The 20,893-nt window shown below is 45.5% G+C and overlaps 1 protein-coding gene across 1 annotated transcript in view; it reads right to left on the bottom strand.

Moving 5' to 3' along the window:
• Positions 1 to 210: 210 nt before the first annotated feature.
• Positions 211 to 20,893, bottom strand: part of SLC14A2 (solute carrier family 14 member 2) — a gene marked incomplete at both ends in the record, with an annotated part of 37,523 nt that continues 16,840 nt past the window's right edge. Inside the window, 9 exons of the mRNA XM_082301720.1 lie at positions 211 to 278; positions 1,653 to 1,818; positions 2,839 to 2,888; positions 3,842 to 3,976; positions 4,574 to 4,721; positions 6,348 to 6,540; positions 7,630 to 7,758; positions 8,157 to 8,346; positions 9,061 to 9,223. Coding sequence (XP_082157846.1) covers positions 211 to 278; positions 1,653 to 1,818; positions 2,839 to 2,888; positions 3,842 to 3,976; positions 4,574 to 4,721; positions 6,348 to 6,540; positions 7,630 to 7,758; positions 8,157 to 8,346; positions 9,061 to 9,223 — 1,242 coding nt within the window. The remainder of the gene's footprint in view (positions 279 to 1,652; positions 1,819 to 2,838; positions 2,889 to 3,841; positions 3,977 to 4,573; positions 4,722 to 6,347; positions 6,541 to 7,629; positions 7,759 to 8,156; positions 8,347 to 9,060; positions 9,224 to 20,893) is intronic.

Raw genomic sequence — 20,893 nt, 5'->3', positions numbered from 1 at the left:
AAATACTGTTGAACATCTGAAAACCTAAAACTTCACCAGAAGATACTGCCAACAGTTCATCACAAATATTTTACACTCAGAACTTTGTGATGTTTGCAAAAATACATGGTTTGGGGGCTTTTTTCCCTTCCCAAACTCAAAAATAATGTTAGATTTTATTTCACCTGCTACAAGAAAAACAGGTTTCGATTTGCTTTTCCTGGAGTGATGTCACTGCGTGTAGGCTCCTGTCAGCTGAACGACCTGAGCATATGCAATATTTTTGGTGAAGGTATCAGCTTCAACATGAGACAGAGTATGTCAGTGAGCCAGGCAGAAAGGTGGCACAGTTAATGCCTGTTGAGGTGATCAGCACTGCTGGGTGCAAGGCCAGCTTCCCCCTTCCCTACCTGCGTACCCTGGGAGCCTGGACAGAGGCAGCACATGGCTGGTGTCCTGCAGAGCTCTGCTGGAGTGGTCCTCAGACATCCCCTTCCCACTGTGAGGCAGAGAGAAATGGCAGAGCAGCAGCTTCACAGAATCACAGAATTGATGCCACAGCCACCACTAACCCATGTCCCCAGGTGCCACAATCTCAAGGCCTTTAAAACCCTCCAGGGAGGGGGACTCCAGTGCTGCCCCAAACAGCCTGTTTCTAGGCTTGATAATAATTCCTATGAAGATATTATCCCTAATACCCAATTTAAACCTCCCCTGGCACAACTTGAGGCTGTTTAATCCTGTCCCAACTTGAGGCTGTTTCCTCTCATCCTGTCCCTGTTCTCTGGGAGCAGAGTCTGAGCCCCCCTGGCTGCCCCCTCCTGTCAGGGAGTTGTGCAGAGCCACAGGGTCCCCCCTGAGCCTCCTGAGCTTTAACAGCAGGCTGGGACAGTACAGCATTTTGCTGTTTGATATTCGCGGGCTGAGGGAGGCAGTGTAGGGAGAGAGGTTAAGAACAGCTCAAATTAGTTCTATCTGTGCATTGACTGAACAGACCCATTTTATTGCATAGAAGAGGGGCAGCAATGACTCTCTTGCTGTCCCCTCCTTTGCTAACCCATCACCAAGTTCAAGTATTAAGAGAAATCATGAGATTAAGACAAAAATCACAAAAATCATGTCCGTCTTGTTTGATGATTGCTAATGAACATCTCTCTCCACGGGGTTTCAGAGGCCCTCCAGGTAGAATCCTTCACAATCTATTTTTTACTGGGCAAAGGGTGCTCTTTATTCCATTTCTCTGCTACAATGAAACTCTCTAAGATGCTTTGCTGTCATAAGCTAGTTTTAGCCATTAATTTGAAGTCCCCTCAGATGCTGAAAGATGCTCTTTATTTCTTTATGTCTGATTGCTGTGTCTTCAATTTCACAGAGATTTTTCTTTTCCCGCTTATAAGTCATTTTTCCTGCTGCTTATAATTCAAGTGTCTTTTCAGACATGTGTGCTTTAAAATCATTACAGATTGATCTTGGGAAAGATCTTTCCAGCAAAGCACAGTCCTACCTAATAGAAATCTTCTTAAGAGAACAAACAGATGCGGTGGAAAAAGTCTCTCCACGCAGAAGGTGGCATTGGACTTTGTAGCACACAATCACAGTCTGTTGGGGAAATACCTCGTGCTCTTGCCTTAAAATCTGCTGAGTATCTCTATTCTTGTGTCTCTATGCCTCACAGCAAGACCTCTCATGTTTCTTCATCATCAGATAATAAGCTCGGTTGGCTTCTGGGTAGGTGACTTTGGAGAGTGGCAGCTTTTGGATTGCAGAGTGGTTTGTGGTCATTAGCAGGAAGGTCAGTGCAGACAAGCAAAAGGGCCAGGTTCCTGATGGCACCCCAAACTGCAAAGAAAATAACAAACCACCTATTTACTACATGTCTTTTGTTTATTTGAGTAACATTCAGAGCCAGCCACTTTGGAACAGGGTTTCTGAAGCAAATCTAGACTCGGTTTTACATTGAGTCTTTCCTTAGGGAGATTGAGTTTCTTTATGAGGTCTCAACATTGTGCACTAGCCTGCAACATCTACCAGCTCTGGCGAGAGGGCTGCCTGCCCTTCGTGCATCTGCCATGGTCTTGGGCGGACATGAGGTAGGAATGGGTGGAGATGAGACAGGAGAGTGGATACTGGAAACATTCAGCTTTTCCCTGGGCTTTTATACTGACTGACTTCTGGCAATTGGGAGAATAAGTTAACCCAAATTTAATGTTTCTTTACACATGTGCAGGGCCCTTTTTTCCAATTGCTTCAGGCACAAAGTAAATCTCTGAAAGAAGGGAGATGTTGTAGCAGTCTGCCAGTGCCTAAAGCGGGTCCAGGAGAGCTGGAGAGGGACTTTGGGCAAGGGCCTGGACAGGATAAAGGAGAATGGCTCTCCTCTTCTAGAGGGCAGGGTTAGCTGGGATTTGGGGAAGAAATTATTGGCTCTGAGGGTGGTGAGGCCCTGGCACAGGCTGCCCAGAGAAGCTGTGGCTGCTCCATCCCTGGAAGTGTTCAAGGATAGATGAGGCTTGGAAAAACCCAGTCTAGAGGAAGGTGTCCCTGTCCATGGCAGGGGTAGAACTGGATGAGCTTTAATGTGCCTTTCAACCCAATCTATTCCATGATTTTGTGATCTCATAAGTGTCTAGAGCTGAGCTGTGGAAGTTCATGCAAACTCTGAGGATGGAAAGTGGTACATGATGATTCCAAGTGGCCTGTTCCAGTGTGAATCACACCAACCTGCTGGGCAGAGAGTAACCCCTCTCCCAGACTGTTTCTGCCTTTGCCTGAATTTTTCTCCACATCTTGGTGTTTTGTCTGACAAGCCAGGGAAAAATTCAGCGTTGGAAACCAGCCCTTAGCTGACACACTACTTACCACAGACAACATGTGGGACACTGCTGCTCCCAGGTAGGCACTGAAGAGTGCTGTGAAAAAGAAAGGTAGCTCCTGGTGAGTTCTGTTGCTCATGGAGTAGAACAGCAAGGGCAAACATCCCTCATTCTGCCTTGGGTAGCTCAACCAATGACTATGACCCCTGTCTGGACAGTACCCTGCTAAACCCTTTCCTTAACACTGTGTCCCCTCCAACCTGAAGCTTATGAAAAAAGGCAAAACAAACAAACAAGCAAGCAAACAGAAAGAACTGGAGTGATGACAAATGTGCTATGGTATCACAGACTTTTGAAAAATGCACTGACATGGAAAATATGTAGCTTGATGGATAGGGTTAAATAGGAAAATAACCCTTCCACCCTCATCTGTCCTGCCTCCAGGGCTTGAAGGTAGGTCAATGACATACAGAGCTAAATCTTTCTTATATGAGCACTGAATGAGCAATAGCTTCACTCCCAGCTCACTCTGATATTGAAATTTCGTATGGAATTGCCTTATAAATAATTCTTCCGTCCTGCTGTGTTGCCCAGCTCATGCCTTTGATCCATTTGAAGAGAATGGGGAATGTGTACTGTCTAACTACAGCTGCGGACAGATCTCGAACTCCACTCTTCTGAAAGATTAGGCATGTCCTTCTTCAAAGAAGGAATTTGAGCTGGTATCTATGGCTGGAAGAAACCAGCGTGATTAACCCAGCAATGAATGAACAAACACAATTAATGACTCAAAACAAAGCATCTGATTTCAAAGACCTTAGTTAACACGCATCCACTGATCACAGCTCTTGCTTCAAACATAGCTCTTGGCCGAAAATGAAAGCACAGGGTATGTTAAAGCCATGGCTTCAACATCCAGCTTCACCACTCGTCAGCCTCACGTACATCCATCTGCCTGCCTGGAGGTGCTCATCTGGCTCCAGCCCACCTCTGCTGCAAAGGCATCCTGTCTCACTTCAAGGGGAGATGAAAACCTGCTGGGTACCTACCACAGGCCATGGCCAGGAGGTGTGTCTGCCAGGTAAGGGCCAAGAACATGCCCCCGATGGCAGCGCAGGACAGGGAACTGTTGTAGCCCCACAGCCCCGAGTAGATTTGGCTAAACGGTGTTGCTAAGCTCAGCCCTGGAAAATAAAGTCAGAGATGTGTCATTCCTCAGCCAGAGAGATAGAAGCGATGGAGAAGTGGCATGAACACAGATTTTCAAGGGTTCTAGCCATCATTTGTAGATGGAGTTGCTGTTTGTAGTCATGTTGCTACAGTCTAAGGGCAAAGTCATTTTAATCTAGCAGAGTCATGGCAGAATTTCCCTGTTGCTCCTGAGCTGAATTTAGTGATGACTTCAACAAAACATATATGGGACTATGTGTGAATCTTAAGGCCCTGAGGCCTGCACATTCAGGATGATGGCTCTGACTTCCATTGATCTGCCCCTAAACCCACTAGGATACACCCAGAAATTAAGTATTTCATGGTAAAACTTCATCTCAGCACAAAAGACACTAATTTGTTCTGAAGGTTTCTGCCATCATAAAACAGGGTAAGAGAATGGGGAAGTCAGTCAAAAGAATTCTTAAAACAGAAGGCTGAATATATTTTGTTTTCAAGCAGCCATTCTCCAATGGGTGAAATACTTGTGATTTTAAGTGCTCCACTTATTGTAGCTCCTGTTTTGTTCTCCATGCTTTTATATAAATCTGTGACACAAGCCAAATCATTACCTGCCATCATCCCCACTGCTGAGCCGATCACTGCATGGACACAAATGAGTGGAGAGGAGATAAATAAACCAATCAGGAACATTCCCCCAGCCCAGGGGTTGTCACAACCATAAACCTGACCCACGCCGACTGGAATCGATTGCAGGAGCTGTAGAAATTAAAAAAACAAACCAAACAAGACAATTTGTTATCAGATTTGCAACCTTTTTTTTTTTTTTTTTAACTTGTTTTTCTTGGCCAGGCTCATATTTGGCATTTGTTGGATGCAGTCTTTCTTTCTAAGTGGAACATTTGGACACGTCTTGGGAGACAGCAGGGCATTTCCACTGGGTTTCCCCTTCAATGAAAATGAGTCATGGCTTGTTCCCTAGCCCTGAGCTCCTCTGCCAGGTTTTTGCTCTAAGATCAAGAGTAAATATTTTGTGAAAGGGTTTAATCATCCTCTTTACATGTGCTGCTGACTTGACCATTTTTACATATCCATATGGACCTTGACAGGGAATCTAGGGGATGGTTCCCTTGGGATCCACTAGGAATATGAGCAGGAGTTGCTGGGCTGGTGGGACAGAACCCAGATTGGTCACAGCTTAGAGATGGTTTTGAGGCACTTTTCTGTATATAGTCCCCATAAAATTATGCACCACGGCAAATGTTCTTTGAGAAATGTCACTTGTGGGATTCCATTTAGTGTCAATTAACTTCCTTTTCTTAACCACTTCCTGGGAACCTCTTAAAATAATCAGCTGTACCTTAGAAGAAAATAGTTACTCTGGTATCTGTATTGTTTATGGTGTAATGCAGGAAAAGAAAATATTTCTTTGGAAAGGTCCCACTTAAATATAAATTAAAAATATGTCAATGAGTATTTGTACCCAAGCTTATAACCATTCTACCATAGTAATATCTTCTTGCTCATGTCTAATCAGAAAAATGCAATTTTATAAACAGCTTATATCTGAAAAATTAATATTACCCTGTGAGTTAACTGGAATTCTCAGCACAACCTTAGCTGTGGGGAGATGATTAGTATATGCATAGAAATAGAAATGGGTAATTAGATTCAAGAGAGTTTGAAGATTATGATATATACACTTAGATCCAACTGCAAATGAAAAGATCCTCATTTTTAAGCTATCAAAAGTGTTAATTCCTAGAGTAAACCCTTATATTTTGGATAATACCCATCTTCTATATCAAATTTTGTATTGCCAGGCCATAATGCACTCACAAAGGAGGTGGACTTATTGGAGTGAGTCCAGAGGAGGGTGACAAAGGTGTTCCCAGGGCTGGAGCCCTTCTGCTCTGCAGCCAGCCTGGGACAGCTGGGGGTGTTCAGCTGCACAAGAGAAGGCTCCAGGGAGAGCTCAGAGCCCCTGGCAGGGCCTCAAGGGGCTCCAGGAGAGCTGCAGAGGGACTGGGGACAAGGCATGGAGGGACAGGACACAGGGAATGGCTTCCCAGTGCCAGAGGGCAGGGCTGGATGGGATATTGGGAAGGAATTGCTGTCTGGGAGGGTGGGCAGGCCCTGGCACAGGGTGCCCAGAGCAGCTGTGGCTGCCCCTGGATCCCTGGCAGTGTCCAAGGCCAGGTTGGATGGGGCTGGGAGCAACGTGGGATAGGGGAAGGTGTCTCTGCCCATGGCAGGGGGTGGGACTGGAAGGTTGTTTAAGGTCCCATCCAACCCAAGCCATAGGAATTTATAAAGGCAGATAATACATTTCTATAGTGTTTTTAATTGTAAGTGAAGGAGACTGTTATCCTGAAAACATCCTACCAATGAGATTTCAGCGTCTGCCCAGGTGATATTCGGTGCTGCCGTGGCAGGATGAATGACAGTTGTAGGGAAGAAGAGGTTGTGTGGTCCTGAAGCAGCCAGATAGAGGGTCAAGGCCAAGTTGAAAGGCAAGGTGAGAACAGGCAGGTCCCACTTAGAGAAAACTGCACTTAAAGCGCTGGTGAAAATAGGGCTGAAAGAAGAACAAAATGGTCTCACTAGAAGCTTGTCAGATAGGCAAAAATCACACCAGAACCACATCCAGCCCTAAACCCATCTCCAGAAAATTTGGTCTATTTAAAATAAACAAAAAAACCTGCTCCCCTCCTCATAACTGTTTAATTTTCTCAGTCTGACTAATCAAATCAGAGATATGAAAGGGTCACTCCATGAATTTCCTACCCCCTCTAAAGGCAGTTATCAATGCACAAATTCCTGTCATGTTATGTCAATATATATGGTGAATTTGGTGAGCATGAAGGAGACAGGATCCAGCACTTTAATGGAGCTATTCCCCCACTCAGTCCTAGTGTTTACCTTTTTCTTTTTAGCACCTGAAGTGGACTGAGACTAGGACACCCATGCTGGGTCTGAGTGAGCTGTGAATGTGCCTGTGTGCCCTTGCTAGAGCTTGTGGATCAGCAGTAAAAGCTGACATCAAAGGGACTGTAACACCACATGAACTTCAGGCAGACAAATTACACGTGTGGTTTTAGCAATCTTCAGATAGACATTTTGGGGTCAAAGATCAGGTTTCAACATTTTTTTCTGTCCAAATACCTAGCAGATTATGGTGCCATATATATGAGTAAAATATTAGTAGTTGTTTGTTTTGATTAGCGTCAACCATCATGTCTAGGGACCACCGAACTGTTTCTGTGCCTGGAGAAGTAAATTTTCATGACATTTTTATATGGTGACTTAAATAGATGAAGCTCTTGTGGTTGATGATGGTAGGAAATGGTGAAAATAATGTTCCTCTTGAAACAGAAATGAATTGATGCATCACAGCAATATGACTCACATTTAGAATATTGAATTACACATGATCAGCCATTGATTTTTGTTTTCCCCACTGGATTATTTGTGATTATGTGGGTATTTTTATTTGTTTCTGGATTACATCTGAGTTTAAAAGTGTAAATAACGATGCGGATTTAGCAGTGCATATGTGTTAGTTTTTTTCCCTTTCCATTGCTGCCTGCACAGAAATGCAACAGCTCAGTCTCACTTGTGGGGACTCTGAGGCTGGAAGGAGAAGCAGAGGAGACATCTGACTTACCAGGTCATGGACACCAGTGTCACTGGCAGGAGGAGCCACCAGTTGTAGTCTCCGTCAGCAGAGAAGACAGCCATCAGCAATCCCACCAGGACCCCGTTGTACCCATACAGGCCTGCTGCTATGGCTGATCTGTGTGGAGGGAACAACTGTCTTGAAATCTTCTCCCCTGAGGATGCTGTGCTCACATCAGCCCTCCCTCCCCACCCAGCTGTGGCTCTGTGTGGGGATGACCTGCTGGGACATTTGATTTTGCACGCTTGGGTTAGCACTTCCCCCTTCTGCAGGTTTATCCAGTGTCCCTCTGCACCAGGTGTGGCTGCTGGGAGGATCTGTCTGGTCCTACCAGACCAGATACACAAAATCATAGAAGATTTGGGCTGGAAAGGACCTTAAAGATCACCTTGTTCCAACCCTCTGCTGTGGGCACGGATGCCTTCCACTAAATTCAAGCTTTTCATTCACATCACACATCTAACACATAAATCAGCACTGAAGTGGCTGCTCGAGGTGGGAAAGGATGGACTTACCTGTCCTGACCGAGAATAAGTGCTGTTAAAGTTGAGACAACTGTTCCCACACATCCTGTGAGTGTCCACCATGGGTTCTGCAGCAGGAGGCCAGCAAGGATGACCAGCCCACTGAGGGGATTGTTGACAAACATCACCTGGGATATCCCACGCAGCACCCAGTCAAGGAGCTGGATCATGAGAGGTTTGTCTGGAAAAGATCAAATTAAGTAGTAAAACAAGCCCCCTAAATTCTGCAGATGGTACTGATTTGGGACGTATTTTTGAAATTCAGGAAGAGTTTTGGCAGTGGGACTTGGCACCATGACTGAAGCAATGAATCAACGAGACTGTAAAACCTGACAGGGATTTATTATGGTCTGCACTGAAGTCTTACAGCTGGAAAACTGAGATGAACAGCGAGGTTGCCAGAACCCTGTGTTATAAAGTACCCTGGACCAGATTCATATGAACCAGCTAATTTATGATGTCTGTGGCTCAGATGGCAAATAGTGTGTGTATCCCACTGCTGATTTATTACAGGGACCAAACACACCTACCTATGTGCAATTTAACTTCACAGTGGCATTAGGCTTGACAGAAACTGCTCAGCTGAAAGGACCTGGAGTGTTATGAAGAATGGCAGAGCACAGAATAACCATCCAGGGCTATGTTCTGTGGGACTAAACTCGCTTTGTACATGGCATGTTGGGAGGTAAATGTCATCTCAGACATCCCCAAGATTTAAACAGTATGTGGATCTCTGCACAAAGCTGATTTCTTCCCCTACAAAACGGACATAAATCAGGGTAGAGGTAGTTTCTGTACTACTCTAACTTGAATCACATCCCTGAGAAGTTATTACTCCTTTCATGTACTTTTTATTTGGAATCTGATGTCATTAGTCATGATGAAGTAGGTTTACCTTTTAGCCAGGTTCCAAAATCCTTCATGTCTCCAGTGAGGTAACCCACAGCTCTGCAGAAACTCTTCCCACCTTTGCTCAGTGGATTCTGCTTCATTGGCATTCTTTCCCCCTTGGTTTCTATCTTGACATCAACACAGTTTTCCATGCTGATCTTCTGAACCTTTGGTAAAATGAAAGGGGAAAAAAAAGAAAGTTCATCACAATGTCTTTTTTTGGTCTTATCTTTACCACATAACTGCTCGCCATGTGCTACTTTGGAGCCAGAAAGAGGAAAATCCTTACTCTGAACACTTAATTCTTATGTCTCCATGAGTACATTCCCTCTTCACGTGCTCTGTCCTCCCAGACTTCCATGCAGTTATAAGAAGATGTTTCATTTATTAAGTTTCTCTGCTGCTTAACCCATATTTCCAGCTTGAACTTATCCATCAGGCATCAATATTAGGCACCTAAATTCAGTTTCATAATCACCTATTGGGACCAGTTCAACCTTTCTCGTGAGCATGGGCTTAGCCTGGGGTTGTCCACGGTGCCCTATTCCATTACTCACATGCATTCATACATTTCTTTTTCTCATTTGAGCTGTACTTTTAACTGCCCAATCTTTAGAAGTACCCAGCATTGATTCAAGAGTTTAGTGCCCAAATTCACAGTTCTTGCTTTCCATTCTGCCTTAGTCATGTCACCTTCTTCTCTGCTGGGACAAGATAGGGGACCACATGTTGGAACATGCGTAGTAAGAAACCCTCAGGGACTAATGAAAAGAACACTTATTGAATTTAGTAGGTGCTATAAAAAGTTTAAATAAGGTAGGGGACTGTTATAGGCCCAGCAAAGGTGTTTAGGCCTAGATAAGGTGTTTGGGGTGCAGGGCTGGGAGATGGGGTGCCCTTTGGGACACAAGTCCTTTGGAAAAGGAGCTGCCGGAATACCTTTGGCACCTCATACAGCCTAGAAAGGATTATTCAGGCACGTGGATCAAAGGCTTACACCTAACAGTAAAAAACAGTGTCTACAGCCAAATCAGTGTTTGTCTAAGAGCCAATTCTAAATAGGAAGTCAGCAAATTAATAAAAAACCCTGTTCCTGCAGCATACTCTGTTTACTGAACTAAGTCTTGGTAATTATCCAGCAAACACGAGACAAAGTGTGTTGTTGTGTGAATACAGAACCAGAGGTGCTTCAGGTCTCACTGGTGAATAGCAGCTTGTGCAAGAAGCAGTCAATTTAGGTTGCGAGCTGATAGTCTAAATAGGATGATACAGACACAGAGATCTTGTGTTAGTCCTTGACTCACTCAAAACTTTACTAAAAAACCTCGTGGGCAGCTGGGGGAGAGAACCCATAGTTCAGAAACACAGGTGCTGAGAACTTAAGCTGCTTCACCCCTGGGCATTGCACTTCCAGACCCTCCAGTGTGGTTAATCAGCTCTGGGTCTGTGTAGGGGAATGCCTGGTTAATGCACATCCTGGCCAGTTTCTCACTCTTATGTTACTGGAGGGCTGGTGGTGACCTTACAGGAAGCAGTAAATATTGGCATAAATAAGAAATGGACATTTTCTGCCTTCTGGAAGAGCCCAGCTAATACAAGGACAGGTTTCATATGAGAGGTTGATTAGAGGACCAGTATATACAGAAAAGTGTTGAGTTTGGCTTTTGTAGGACATGAAGGTAAGGATTTTAAGGAAGGCAAGAAAAGAAAAAAGAGAAGAGAGAAGAGAAAAAAGAGAAAAAAGAGAAAAAAGAGAAAAAAGAGAAAAAAGAGAAAAAAGAGAAAAAAGAGAAAAAAGAGAAAAAAGAGAAAAAAGAGAAAAAAGAGAAAAAAGAGAAAAAAGAGAAAAAAGAGAAAAAAGAGAAAAAAGAGAAAAAAGAGAAAAGAAAAAAGAAATAAGAAAAAAGGAGGAAAGAGCATTGCTGGGGATGGTGTCTTGATGCAGGAAGGCTTTTTTTGGCTCTGTTATAATTCATTATCTTAATTCATTAACCTTTACTTTTTTCATACTTTATTCTGGAATAAGTGAGTTGAATGTACTTTCAATTAAATCAAAATTTCCAGCCAAGATAAATGCTCTCCATTTGGTGAAAGTGCATTTACATTTTCCTTTTAAAGGATCTCCCTCTTTATGTAACTTGGGCTTTTGCTGTTGCTAACATGTAAAATGAAGTGCTGCTGCACAGCAGAGTGCTGCTGTGTGACCCATGCTGGCGTTCCCTGGGTGTTTCCCTGCACACTGAGCGAGGAGCTGTTTGCACTCAGGAGTCTGCAGAACAGGGTGTAATGTGCACGTGAAGTGCTGGAGTCACAGCCCAGTCCACTTGCACAGTGGAGGAAAAAACTGATGAATCTGAGGGCCTGAACTCACCAAAACTTGATGTATTGCTTTGCCATTAAAGGCAGTTAAGTGCATGCTTAGGGCAGTGATGCAAGTGTGAGCTGGCCGTGCTCCTCTGCTCTGGGTTTCCATGGGCAGAAATGAAGCCAGCTCACCGCAGTTGGCACGGCAAAAAGACCAGGTGATCTGGTGAGTCACTTGCACTAACCTGTCTCAAACCTGATACTCAATGAATGCCCCGTGTACCAGAGTATTCAGAGTCACAAAGGCTGCGGGGTGATCGTGGTTACCTTCCGCCCAGCAGTGCTGCTCAAACTCGTGTTCATTATGTCACAGAATCATAGAATACTTTGTGCTGGAAGGGACCTTTAGAGCTCATCTAGTCCAACCCCCAAGCAGTCCCGTTTGATCTAGGGATGTGTCTCTCTGGAGAGGAACCACTGGGACTTCGTCAGCTCTGTAGTACATGTAGAGAGGACAGGACAAGGGACAATGGCTTCAAACTGACAGAGGGCAGGGTTACATTAGGTATTAGGAAGAAATTTTTCCCTGTCAGGGTGGTGAAGCCCTGTCAGAGATTGCCCAGAGAAGCTGTGGTTGAACCGTCCCTGGAAGTGTCCAAGGCCAGGCTGGACGGGGCTTGGAACCACCTGGGATAGTGGAAGGTGTCCCTGCCCATAGCAGGGGGTGGGACTGGATGAGCTTTAAAGATCCCTTCCAACCCAAACCATTCTGTGATCATTTATGCTAAGGGAGAATGAAATCAGTATTGAACAACCTCCTCACCTGCAGAGCAGCTGGCTGGAAATGAGTGTAGGCCAAGAGAACCTTTGGTTTTGGATGGGGTCTTCATGACACAGTAAAGACCCAGATCCAGCCCCACTGGTTTCATGGCCTCTCTGAATCCCATCCCAGGCACTGTGAGGGGGCTACATCCTGTGTGAGGGGACTGTGTTGTCATCACAGCCCTGAGGCTTTTCCCACCTGTTCAGAAATGCAAAGTATGAAGGACTTGTGTCGCTGTTGTCCCCAGGGACGGCGATAATCACCACATGGAATTCCAGGAAAATGGGATTATTTCATTACTTATCCCCTTGTTTATATAATTTGGGTTGCAGTAGAGAAATGACATTATTGGGTCCTTGACCCTACACCTCCCAGAGTGATTGGCTGAATGCTACGATGCCTATTTCAAAATATTTTCTTCAGTAAACCAAAACAAGATCGTGCAGGTGCAAGAGAGAGAGTTGGTTTACAGAACCATCTTTCACTTTTTCTCAGCTAAAGCATGAGAAAGGAAAACTTCACAAAATGCTTCAGCAGTGGGAAAATTCCTCTGCTCCTGCTTTTTAGCATCCACAGACTTGCACTACTGCTACTGAGATGTCCGATGAGAGTGTAAAGAAGCAGTGAAGCACTTGGAAACTGGCACCAGCATAATAGTTTTTAGGCATTTTTAGTGATTTTACAAAGCAGTACCTACCATTTATATGCTGAGATTAATGATTTGTTAACACATTACATTGTTTCAGGGCATAGGTGATAGCAGGTGTTTAAGAAAGGAGGGAATACAAAAGGTGTCTTATCTCAGAACTGTGGAGATGCTCAGAGAATTTTAACACAGTGAAGTCTGAATATTAATGCAGACTGAAGTGTACATGTTCTGATGGGGATTCCATGTGTGCTGGTCTTCAGCAGGTCTTTTGAAGACCTGCTATTAAAGTTGTGCAAACACATAATTTTCACTGAAAGTCTTATTTTTTCTTAGTGCACAAAGGAAGGAAATGGAAATAATTGCAGAAGGAGTGCTCTGCTGGAACAGACTGCTTGGCTCCTGCAGGGGGCAGGTTTGGTAGGTTTTTTTTTTCATTCCTGATTTCTACTAGTCTGGGAAAAAGTTTTTTTTTAAAGACTAAGTCCTGTTCTCAGACAGACAGCTTAGAGCACACTGCCTCATCTCATGTAAGCTCTGGAGAGGTGTTCCAGTCTTGTAGTGCTAGCTCTCAGTAGTGGTTGGTGTGCAACTGGTGAGATACAGGAGCAGCAGCAGAACCCAGGCAGAGCCAGTCTGAATGCACTTTTCATCTCAGTGGTGCAAGTGCAAGTGATTTGTAGTGTGCTGTGAGTGTAGAGAAACTACTTAAAACTATTTCCATGGGAAGTGAGAGCTTCCCATGAAACAAAGGAGAACACATAAAAGATGATTCTCTTTTACAAAGATTAAATCATCACAGGGCCGAGATGTTAATCTATCCTGTTTTTTTAATAATCTTTTCAGAGTCAATAAATGTCCTGTAGCAAAGTACTCACGTTATGCAACCCCGTGTCTCCCTAAATCAATTTGCTTTCCACTTGTGTGCACTTCCTCCCTGTCACGCCATACCCACGCATCTCAGTCATGCCTTGTTAAAGCTGCTGTGGAGCAGGCTCCGTGCTGGGGCTGCACTCCTGCAGCATCTGGCCCTGCAAATACTCCTCTATTCACCTGCTGAAGAGGGAAAAGCCTGGCCACGCCTTCGTTTTGTGTTGTGCATGGTAAGAACAGTGTTGTGCTTGCAGCTGGGAGAGGGACAGTGTCTTTAATTTGGCTAATTAATACTCCCAGGTAATGGGTGCTTCCAGGCTGGGCATTGGGCTTTTACCTGTGAAAATGCAGCAAATTTATCTAATGCTTTCTCTTCTTTCTGGAATTTTCCTCTCTCCCTGCCAAAATTCAGGTTTCTCTGAGGGTTTAATTTATGGTGAGGTATTTGTTTGTCCAAGGACCCGAGGACCTGCTACCGCACAATTGCAGCCATTGTCTCTTGCATTCTCTGAATTGTTGCTGTGAAGTCTGCGGGCAGCCAAGCTCTGTGTGCAGCCTGTTTTTAGAGGAATTCCTGCATCCAAGCACAATAGCAGGAAAGGGCCAGACTCTCAGCAGCTCTAATTCCAGCATAGCCCGTGTAATGTTACTAGGGGTGTAGTAAAGCTGGATTAATATTGTGTTAGGCATAGGAACACAAGCATGCACAAGCACAATCCTCGAAACAGGTTATAATGCACTTGACCCCCACTGGAAAAAAAGAGTTCAGGTTCTCCCATAGAAGATATATTTCAAAGTATTAGTTCAGAAGAAAGCTTACCCCTCAGATTTAAATATTCATTAAGCCCACATGCAATTCAGTTTTCAGAGATCTGTTTCCCAGGGGCAGAGAAATACAGAGACAATATCACATCAACCCTGTATTTTTACTCTCTGGGCATTTTCATTTGGCAGAATGGAAAGGCAGTAAAAGGAAATGTTAAAGAGTTCTGGCTATTTCTTTTTCTCTTTTTATTTTCTCATTTTCCTCCAAGGTTCAGCTGCCTGGGCTAAGCAGTACTGTTAAATCCTCACCCTCCTAGAAGGTTCTTGATAACTGATATTCTTGTGCACCTCCTGAGCTTCAGATGTTCTCCTTCAGCAGGATTGCTCAAATGCTGCTTGCCAGGTGTTTTGAGGGAGAGGAAAGACCCAAGTAAGTCAGTAACATTGTGCATTAGAAGGAAAGAACAGAGTGCTCTTACCTCTCTGATGAGCTCAGGAGTAGCTGTAGGTTTGCTGGCTAGGACAGAAGTAGGGAAAAAGAAAATGTCCCACCAGCTTATATAGGCTAGCATGGCTCCTGTCCTGATATTACTGATTTGTTTCTCCTCCCACTTGGAGAGCTCCAAGTGAATGTTAAGAAGGTTCCCCTTTGAATTCTCCACCTTTCCTCTTGCTCTCTCCTGGGTCTCTTGCCAACAGTCTATCCAAATGTCCTCTTCCCTGCTGTGGTTTTCTAAAAATTATTTTATTTTATTTATTTTTTAAAATTAATTCTCCTTTAACTCTGCCTTGTCTCCTCCTCTACCACTTAAAAGGACTGAGGGCTTTAAAATGGACTTTCAGTGTACCTGAGCTTGACCTCTCCAGCATTATCCTCCTTATCCAGCACAACTTAGCATCTTTCCCTATCAAAATTCTGACCTGGGAATGTACAACACAGCATTTCGTGTTCAGCAGCCTGTCAACTTTTCCTGTTTCTGGGTAGTTTTCAGAAGCAATAGTCTGTTAATGAAATGCAGTGAAAGACCTGGTGATCTTCCATTGTTTAATTGATTTTTATCAATTAGTTGAGAAATTCAAGGGGTATTTTTCTTTCTTTTCCTTTTTAAATTTTTTTTTTAACCTGTCCTCCCTACCCTGCTGGAGGAATCTGAAATATCAGAAGTGTGGCATATTTGAGAGGTTTATAAGGCTGTGAAAGTGCTGCAAAAGGCAGAGAAGAGGCTGGAGAGGGAAGTCTTGAAGAGTAACATAGGAGAAAGGGCAGAGAAGGAGCTGGTGAACTTAAGGGACCTTTTAGGCTAATTTAAGCCATAGTAAATTCACTTTAGGACTCTTTCCCAGTGATGGCTGAGAGAAGCAACCTTGCAAATTGAGCTGGGTGCTGGAGAGAATGATTTATTGTTGAACCAGAACCCATCTAAACTTTATGGCTTTGCCTCCTCCTGCCCTGTGGAAACAGTCTCAGCATGCACATGAGCTGGAGTGATTTTATTCTCACTGTGCTCATTCCCAGGGTGCATCTCTTTTGATGGAGATGTTTTTAACAGCAGACTGCAATTTTTTCTCCCCTAAGAGGAGGGCATCTGATACAAGCTGTCAGCTCAGCATTGCTGCAAGAGCCAGTCTTCCTCTGATCAAATAGGCAGCAGCTCTTGTGAGTGAACCAGACGCTGCCATCCTATTCCTTTGCACCCAGTAGAACATGAAATTTTGCAGGGGAAGCTGCTTCACATGTGCAGTCCACATATTTTCCCTTTACAATTAATTTCTCCTTGGGTTGCCTTTGGTTTCTTACCGGTGAGATGAACCCTTGCATGTCCAAAGAAGGGAAATGCGTTGGGTAATTTGGGTGGGAGAGCCTCACAGGCGGTCTGTTCAGACTGAGTTTTAAGCTTCACACCTCTCATGTTTCAGGGATGCCCAGGGCTGGCTTCAAGCTGTTTAAAGCAACATCTTTTCAGCTCTCCCTCCAAGGGGTGCAGCACAGAGTGCAGACGGGGCTCACTCCTGGGCTGTGCTGCTTCCACCTGTGGAGCTGTGGGGTATTTCTTTCCTCCAGGGAATCACAGATTCACAGAATATTCTGAGTTGGAAGGGACCCACAAGGGTCATTGAATTCAGCTCTTAAGTAAATGGAATACAGGGAATGAACCCACAACCTCAGTGATATTGGCACCATGCTCTGACCAACTGAGCTAATATCAGGGTCACAGAATCCCAGAATGGCTTGGGGTGGAAGAGACCTTTAAGCCCATCTCATTCCATCCCCTGCCATGGGCAGGGACACCTTCCACTACCCAGGTTGCCCCAAGCCCCGTCCATCCTGGCCTGGAACACTGCCAGGGATGGGGCAGCCACAGGCAGGGCCTGTGCCAGGGCCTCGCCACGCTCACAGGGAACAATTTCTTCGTAATATCTGAACTCAACTGCTCTCTGTCAGCATGAAGCCACTCCCACCTGTCCTGTCACCACATGTCCTGGTACAAAGGAACCAGATTCAGGACCTCTCTGTCTGATTCTTGTGCCTTAATGGAGTATTTGACAGGTTGGAGTGACACAAAAAAGGCACTGGCTGGCAGGTCAGTGATGGATGTCTTGGAGAGGTGTATTGTTTAGATTATCAGGGCTGGTTAATAAGTAACAGGATCACAGTCTGCTGATGCCTGCGTGGGAATGAGGTCCCTGGCAGCAGCCTGCTCTGGGCTAGAGGCAGAGCAGGGAAGATCTCCAGTGCCATGTGACGAAATCACTGGATCCCAGGTGCGGCCAGCTCCTGGAGGGGAAGGATGAAAGAATGCCTGCCTGCAGCTGTGTGCCCTAGGCAAAGCACTCCTGGTTGCCTGAGGACTGAGATTCCCTCTGTATAGGATTGATGTGGAAAGGTGGGAATGATAGAAAACCTCCCAGGTGTAACTCAGTGCCAATTCCGGCGCCCATCACTAACGTCCAGGGTGGGCCACTCAAGGATGTAGGTATCCTTTGGGGTTCAAGGTGGGAAGACTGGAGCAGCAATGGCCATTCCTAGGCGAAAGGATTGCGATGTGCCATGTGCTTGTCACATAGCTGTCACCTATCACCTGCCTGGGAGTGGGCCACCAGCTCTGGGTGACCATGTGAATGTGTGCAAATTGAGCATGCCGGTAGCACAGAGGACTAGAGAGCTGCCTCTTGATTTTAAGCATGTGTGAAGACCGCTTGGTGCTGAGGACAAGGCAGCTGGTGTTGGTGTCTGGCAGCTAAGCTTAGGAGGTCTAAATCTGTGACTTACCTCATCAGTTCTCTGCTGGCAAAGCTGGTGAATGTTTCTTCTTCTGTGCTCTGAGGGAAGGTGTCTCTGAGAACATCCCTTGGACCAAGCCCAGTGCTCGACATGGTCAGAACAGGGGCTGGTCATTGGATCTCAACCAGACGCAGCACCAGAAAAATGCTGAATGATCCCTGACTGGTTTAGCTCGCCGGGCAGGAGCTGTCTGGCTGCATTAGGTGGGTACAGAGCTTGAACTGGTCAGCTGTGCCCGGAAAGATTCTAATGGCCCTAATTCAGCTTCACACACTTTGGCTTCACTCCTCTCTCAAGGCTCAGTGGCCTTGAAGAATTAAAATTACTTGGTAGCAGATTGCTTTTTACTGCTGTTTTTGGCTGTGCTCCTTGACTTAGGTTTTACCGATGGGAATAGGTCTGCTCAGGGAGCTACATCAGCTCTTGGACTCCAACAAGTGCTTTAAAATGGTGCAAATCCGTGTGTGGAGCTTTGCAGATTGCTAAACCCTGAGTCCTGGTCTGCCTTTGCTAGACTGGGTGTGAATATGTGATATGTGACCAGAGTTGTGAGTGAACAGGAGGGATCCCCTCCCTGGAAATGTTGACAACATTCCTCCTAATGGTGCCCAGGGAGATACTGGCTATCTTGCTTCAAGGACACCTTGCTGGACTGTGGTCACCTTTGTGACCACCAGGACCCTCCAGGCCTCTTCTGTCATGCTGCTTTCCAGCTGGATGTCCACCAGCATGTATGGATGGAATTGTTCTTCCCCAGGCGTAGGACTCTGCACTTCTTCTGAAACTTCAAGGGGTTCTTGTCAGCCCATATTTTCCAGCCTACTGAGGACCCTCTGGATGCCAACACAGCCTTCTAGTATACCCAACACTACTCCCAGATTTGTGCCTTCCCCAAATTTGCTGGTGCACCCTGGTCCGACATCCTGGTTATTAATTAGGAAGTTAAACTTATTACACCTGGGTTACACCAATAATTACTGGCCTCTACTTGTAACTTGTGCCAGTGATTATAACCCTTTGAGCCCAATCATTCAGCCAATTTTCAGTCCAACTTGCTGCCCACTTATCTAGCCCATACTTCATTAACTTGTCTGTGAGGATGTTATGGAAGAGAATGTCAAAATGAGGTGATGCTCCAAATCGGCTACAGTGAGGTAAGGGACCTTTGCAGCTCATCTGGCCTGAATATGATCAAACCTAATGTTTCACTTCCAGAATTATTGCCAGTCTGTGGCTCCTCTGGAGGTGTGTGGAGAGCTGGCAGTGGTAATGGAAGTATGGCAGGAGTGGGAGAGATCCACACAGTGCATTGAGGGAGAGTGGTGCTCAGCCCAGGTCCTGGCTGAGGACACAGCTCCTCTGGCCAACTATGGACTGACCTGTCCCACAGCCAGAGTACCTAGAGGAGCACAGCTGCTCCCATCAGCGTCCGTGGCCACAATGCTTTTTATCTCGTTCCTACGAGCGAGTGAAGAGTGGAAAAATCTGTTTCAACACAGAGCACCACGGGGTCTGTCACGATCTTGGACTTGTTTGCTGAGGGAAATAGTTTTGGGTGTATACAGGGTGGCTCAACAGCCGAGTTGGTACGGGAAGCTTCTATCCCTGCATTTTGGCCCGTAAAATTCTCTAGAGAAAGCTGCTGTTTGGCATTCCTCTGTGTGGCAGTGGGACGGGGTTGGGTGAGTGGCTGGAGCAGAGCACTGGCTTCTCCGGTGTCCGTCTCCCTCTCGTGGTGTGACTCCAGCACAGCCACATGTGCAGCTTTGGAAATCGCAGCGGATCTCCCGTTTCAGAAGGCTCACAAGCAGCAGTTCCCTGGCCCTGGCACAGCCCAAACTCCTTGTGCTTTGAGCCTATCTGCCCTTGGTGATGTATGCTCCCAAAAGTGTCCTAATGCGCACACATCAGTGCCCTCTTCTGCCTGCTTTCTCTGGAGACGCACTGTCTTCTCTGTCCACCTTGACAAGCTCTCATGACTCACCTTCTCAGCCCGTGCAGCTCCAAGAGTGCATAAGTGATATCTGGAAACCAGCTTATTGATTAAGAGCAACAGTCTCTGTATCCTGGGAGAGGGGCAGGAATGTGTGAAGAGCAGGTTGTAGTTGTCTTGCAGCTAGAGTAGTGTGGAAAAAAGCTCTGCTCTGCGATGGCAAGTAGGTTCCAACTTCAGGCAGAGGTGCAGACTCTCTTCCTGCAGGCTGGTGCTCTGAGTGCTGGGGTAGAAAACAACTCCTCTATTTCAGCTGCAAGTTTTTCAAGGTATTTGTTCAAAATGTTGCTGCTAGTAGGAGTGGGGAATTGTTTGGAAAGGAACTAGTTAGCCAAGGCCAACACATGCAAAGGACTCGAGGTTCAGCAGCTTGGGGATGAGGACCTGACTCCTGGAACCATCCCATTCACCAAGGCAGAAGTGCCTATGGTGTCCAGCTCAGGAAATGTGTCTGAGGCTCCAGGAAAGCGAGGCTTTCTGGTGTCATGAAACCCGGTGAAATACCGGTCAAAGAAAAGCCTAGTGCGTTGCTCTGGCTGGTTCCACTTGTTTGGTTTTGTGTCCCCTTCCCTTTTTCCAGCCAGCTGGATCATTTTTCCCACCAGCCATGGACGTTTCTCTGGGCTGGCCTGGATGCCTGTGGAGATGAGATTGAGTCGCAAGCCCTGGGACTCAGGAGCTGAGAGGGAGAAAAGCTCTCTGGTTCCTGCACGAGTCTGAAGCCCAGGGCTGTTTGTTTTTCTGGTCATCTCTAGTGTGGCAGACCGAATCAGCCCTATTAGAATCACAGCATTACAGAATTGTTGTTCAGAGAAGACCTTTGAGATGATTGAGTCCAGCCATTATATTGAAACAATCTGAAATACTGGAGGGGTTTGTAAGCCCGAGGTTGACTGTATTGCTGTATTTCAGTAAAGATGGGAAAATGAAACTCAAATAATTCTAAGTTTCAACTTCAAACCCCTAACCTGTTCTCCTGGCTCAAAGGAAAAGCCCAAATTCAAAGAGACTCCTTTTCCAAACCTACCTCAAGGCAGCAGGATCCTGTTAGAAATGCCAAAGCTGGTCAGACTTGCCTCTTTTTTATGACACAAGGCAAGGTGTTTTTCTGCTTCTTCATTCACTTTTTCAGTTTCAGAATCAATTCACT

Source organism: Coloeus monedula, assembly GCF_965178545.1.
Source record: "Coloeus monedula genome assembly, chromosome: Z".
Classification (NCBI taxonomy): Eukaryota; Metazoa; Chordata; class Aves; order Passeriformes; family Corvidae; genus Coloeus; species Coloeus monedula.
Note: the sequence above shows the minus strand (reverse complement) of the source record. Positions and strands in the feature narration are given on the sequence as shown.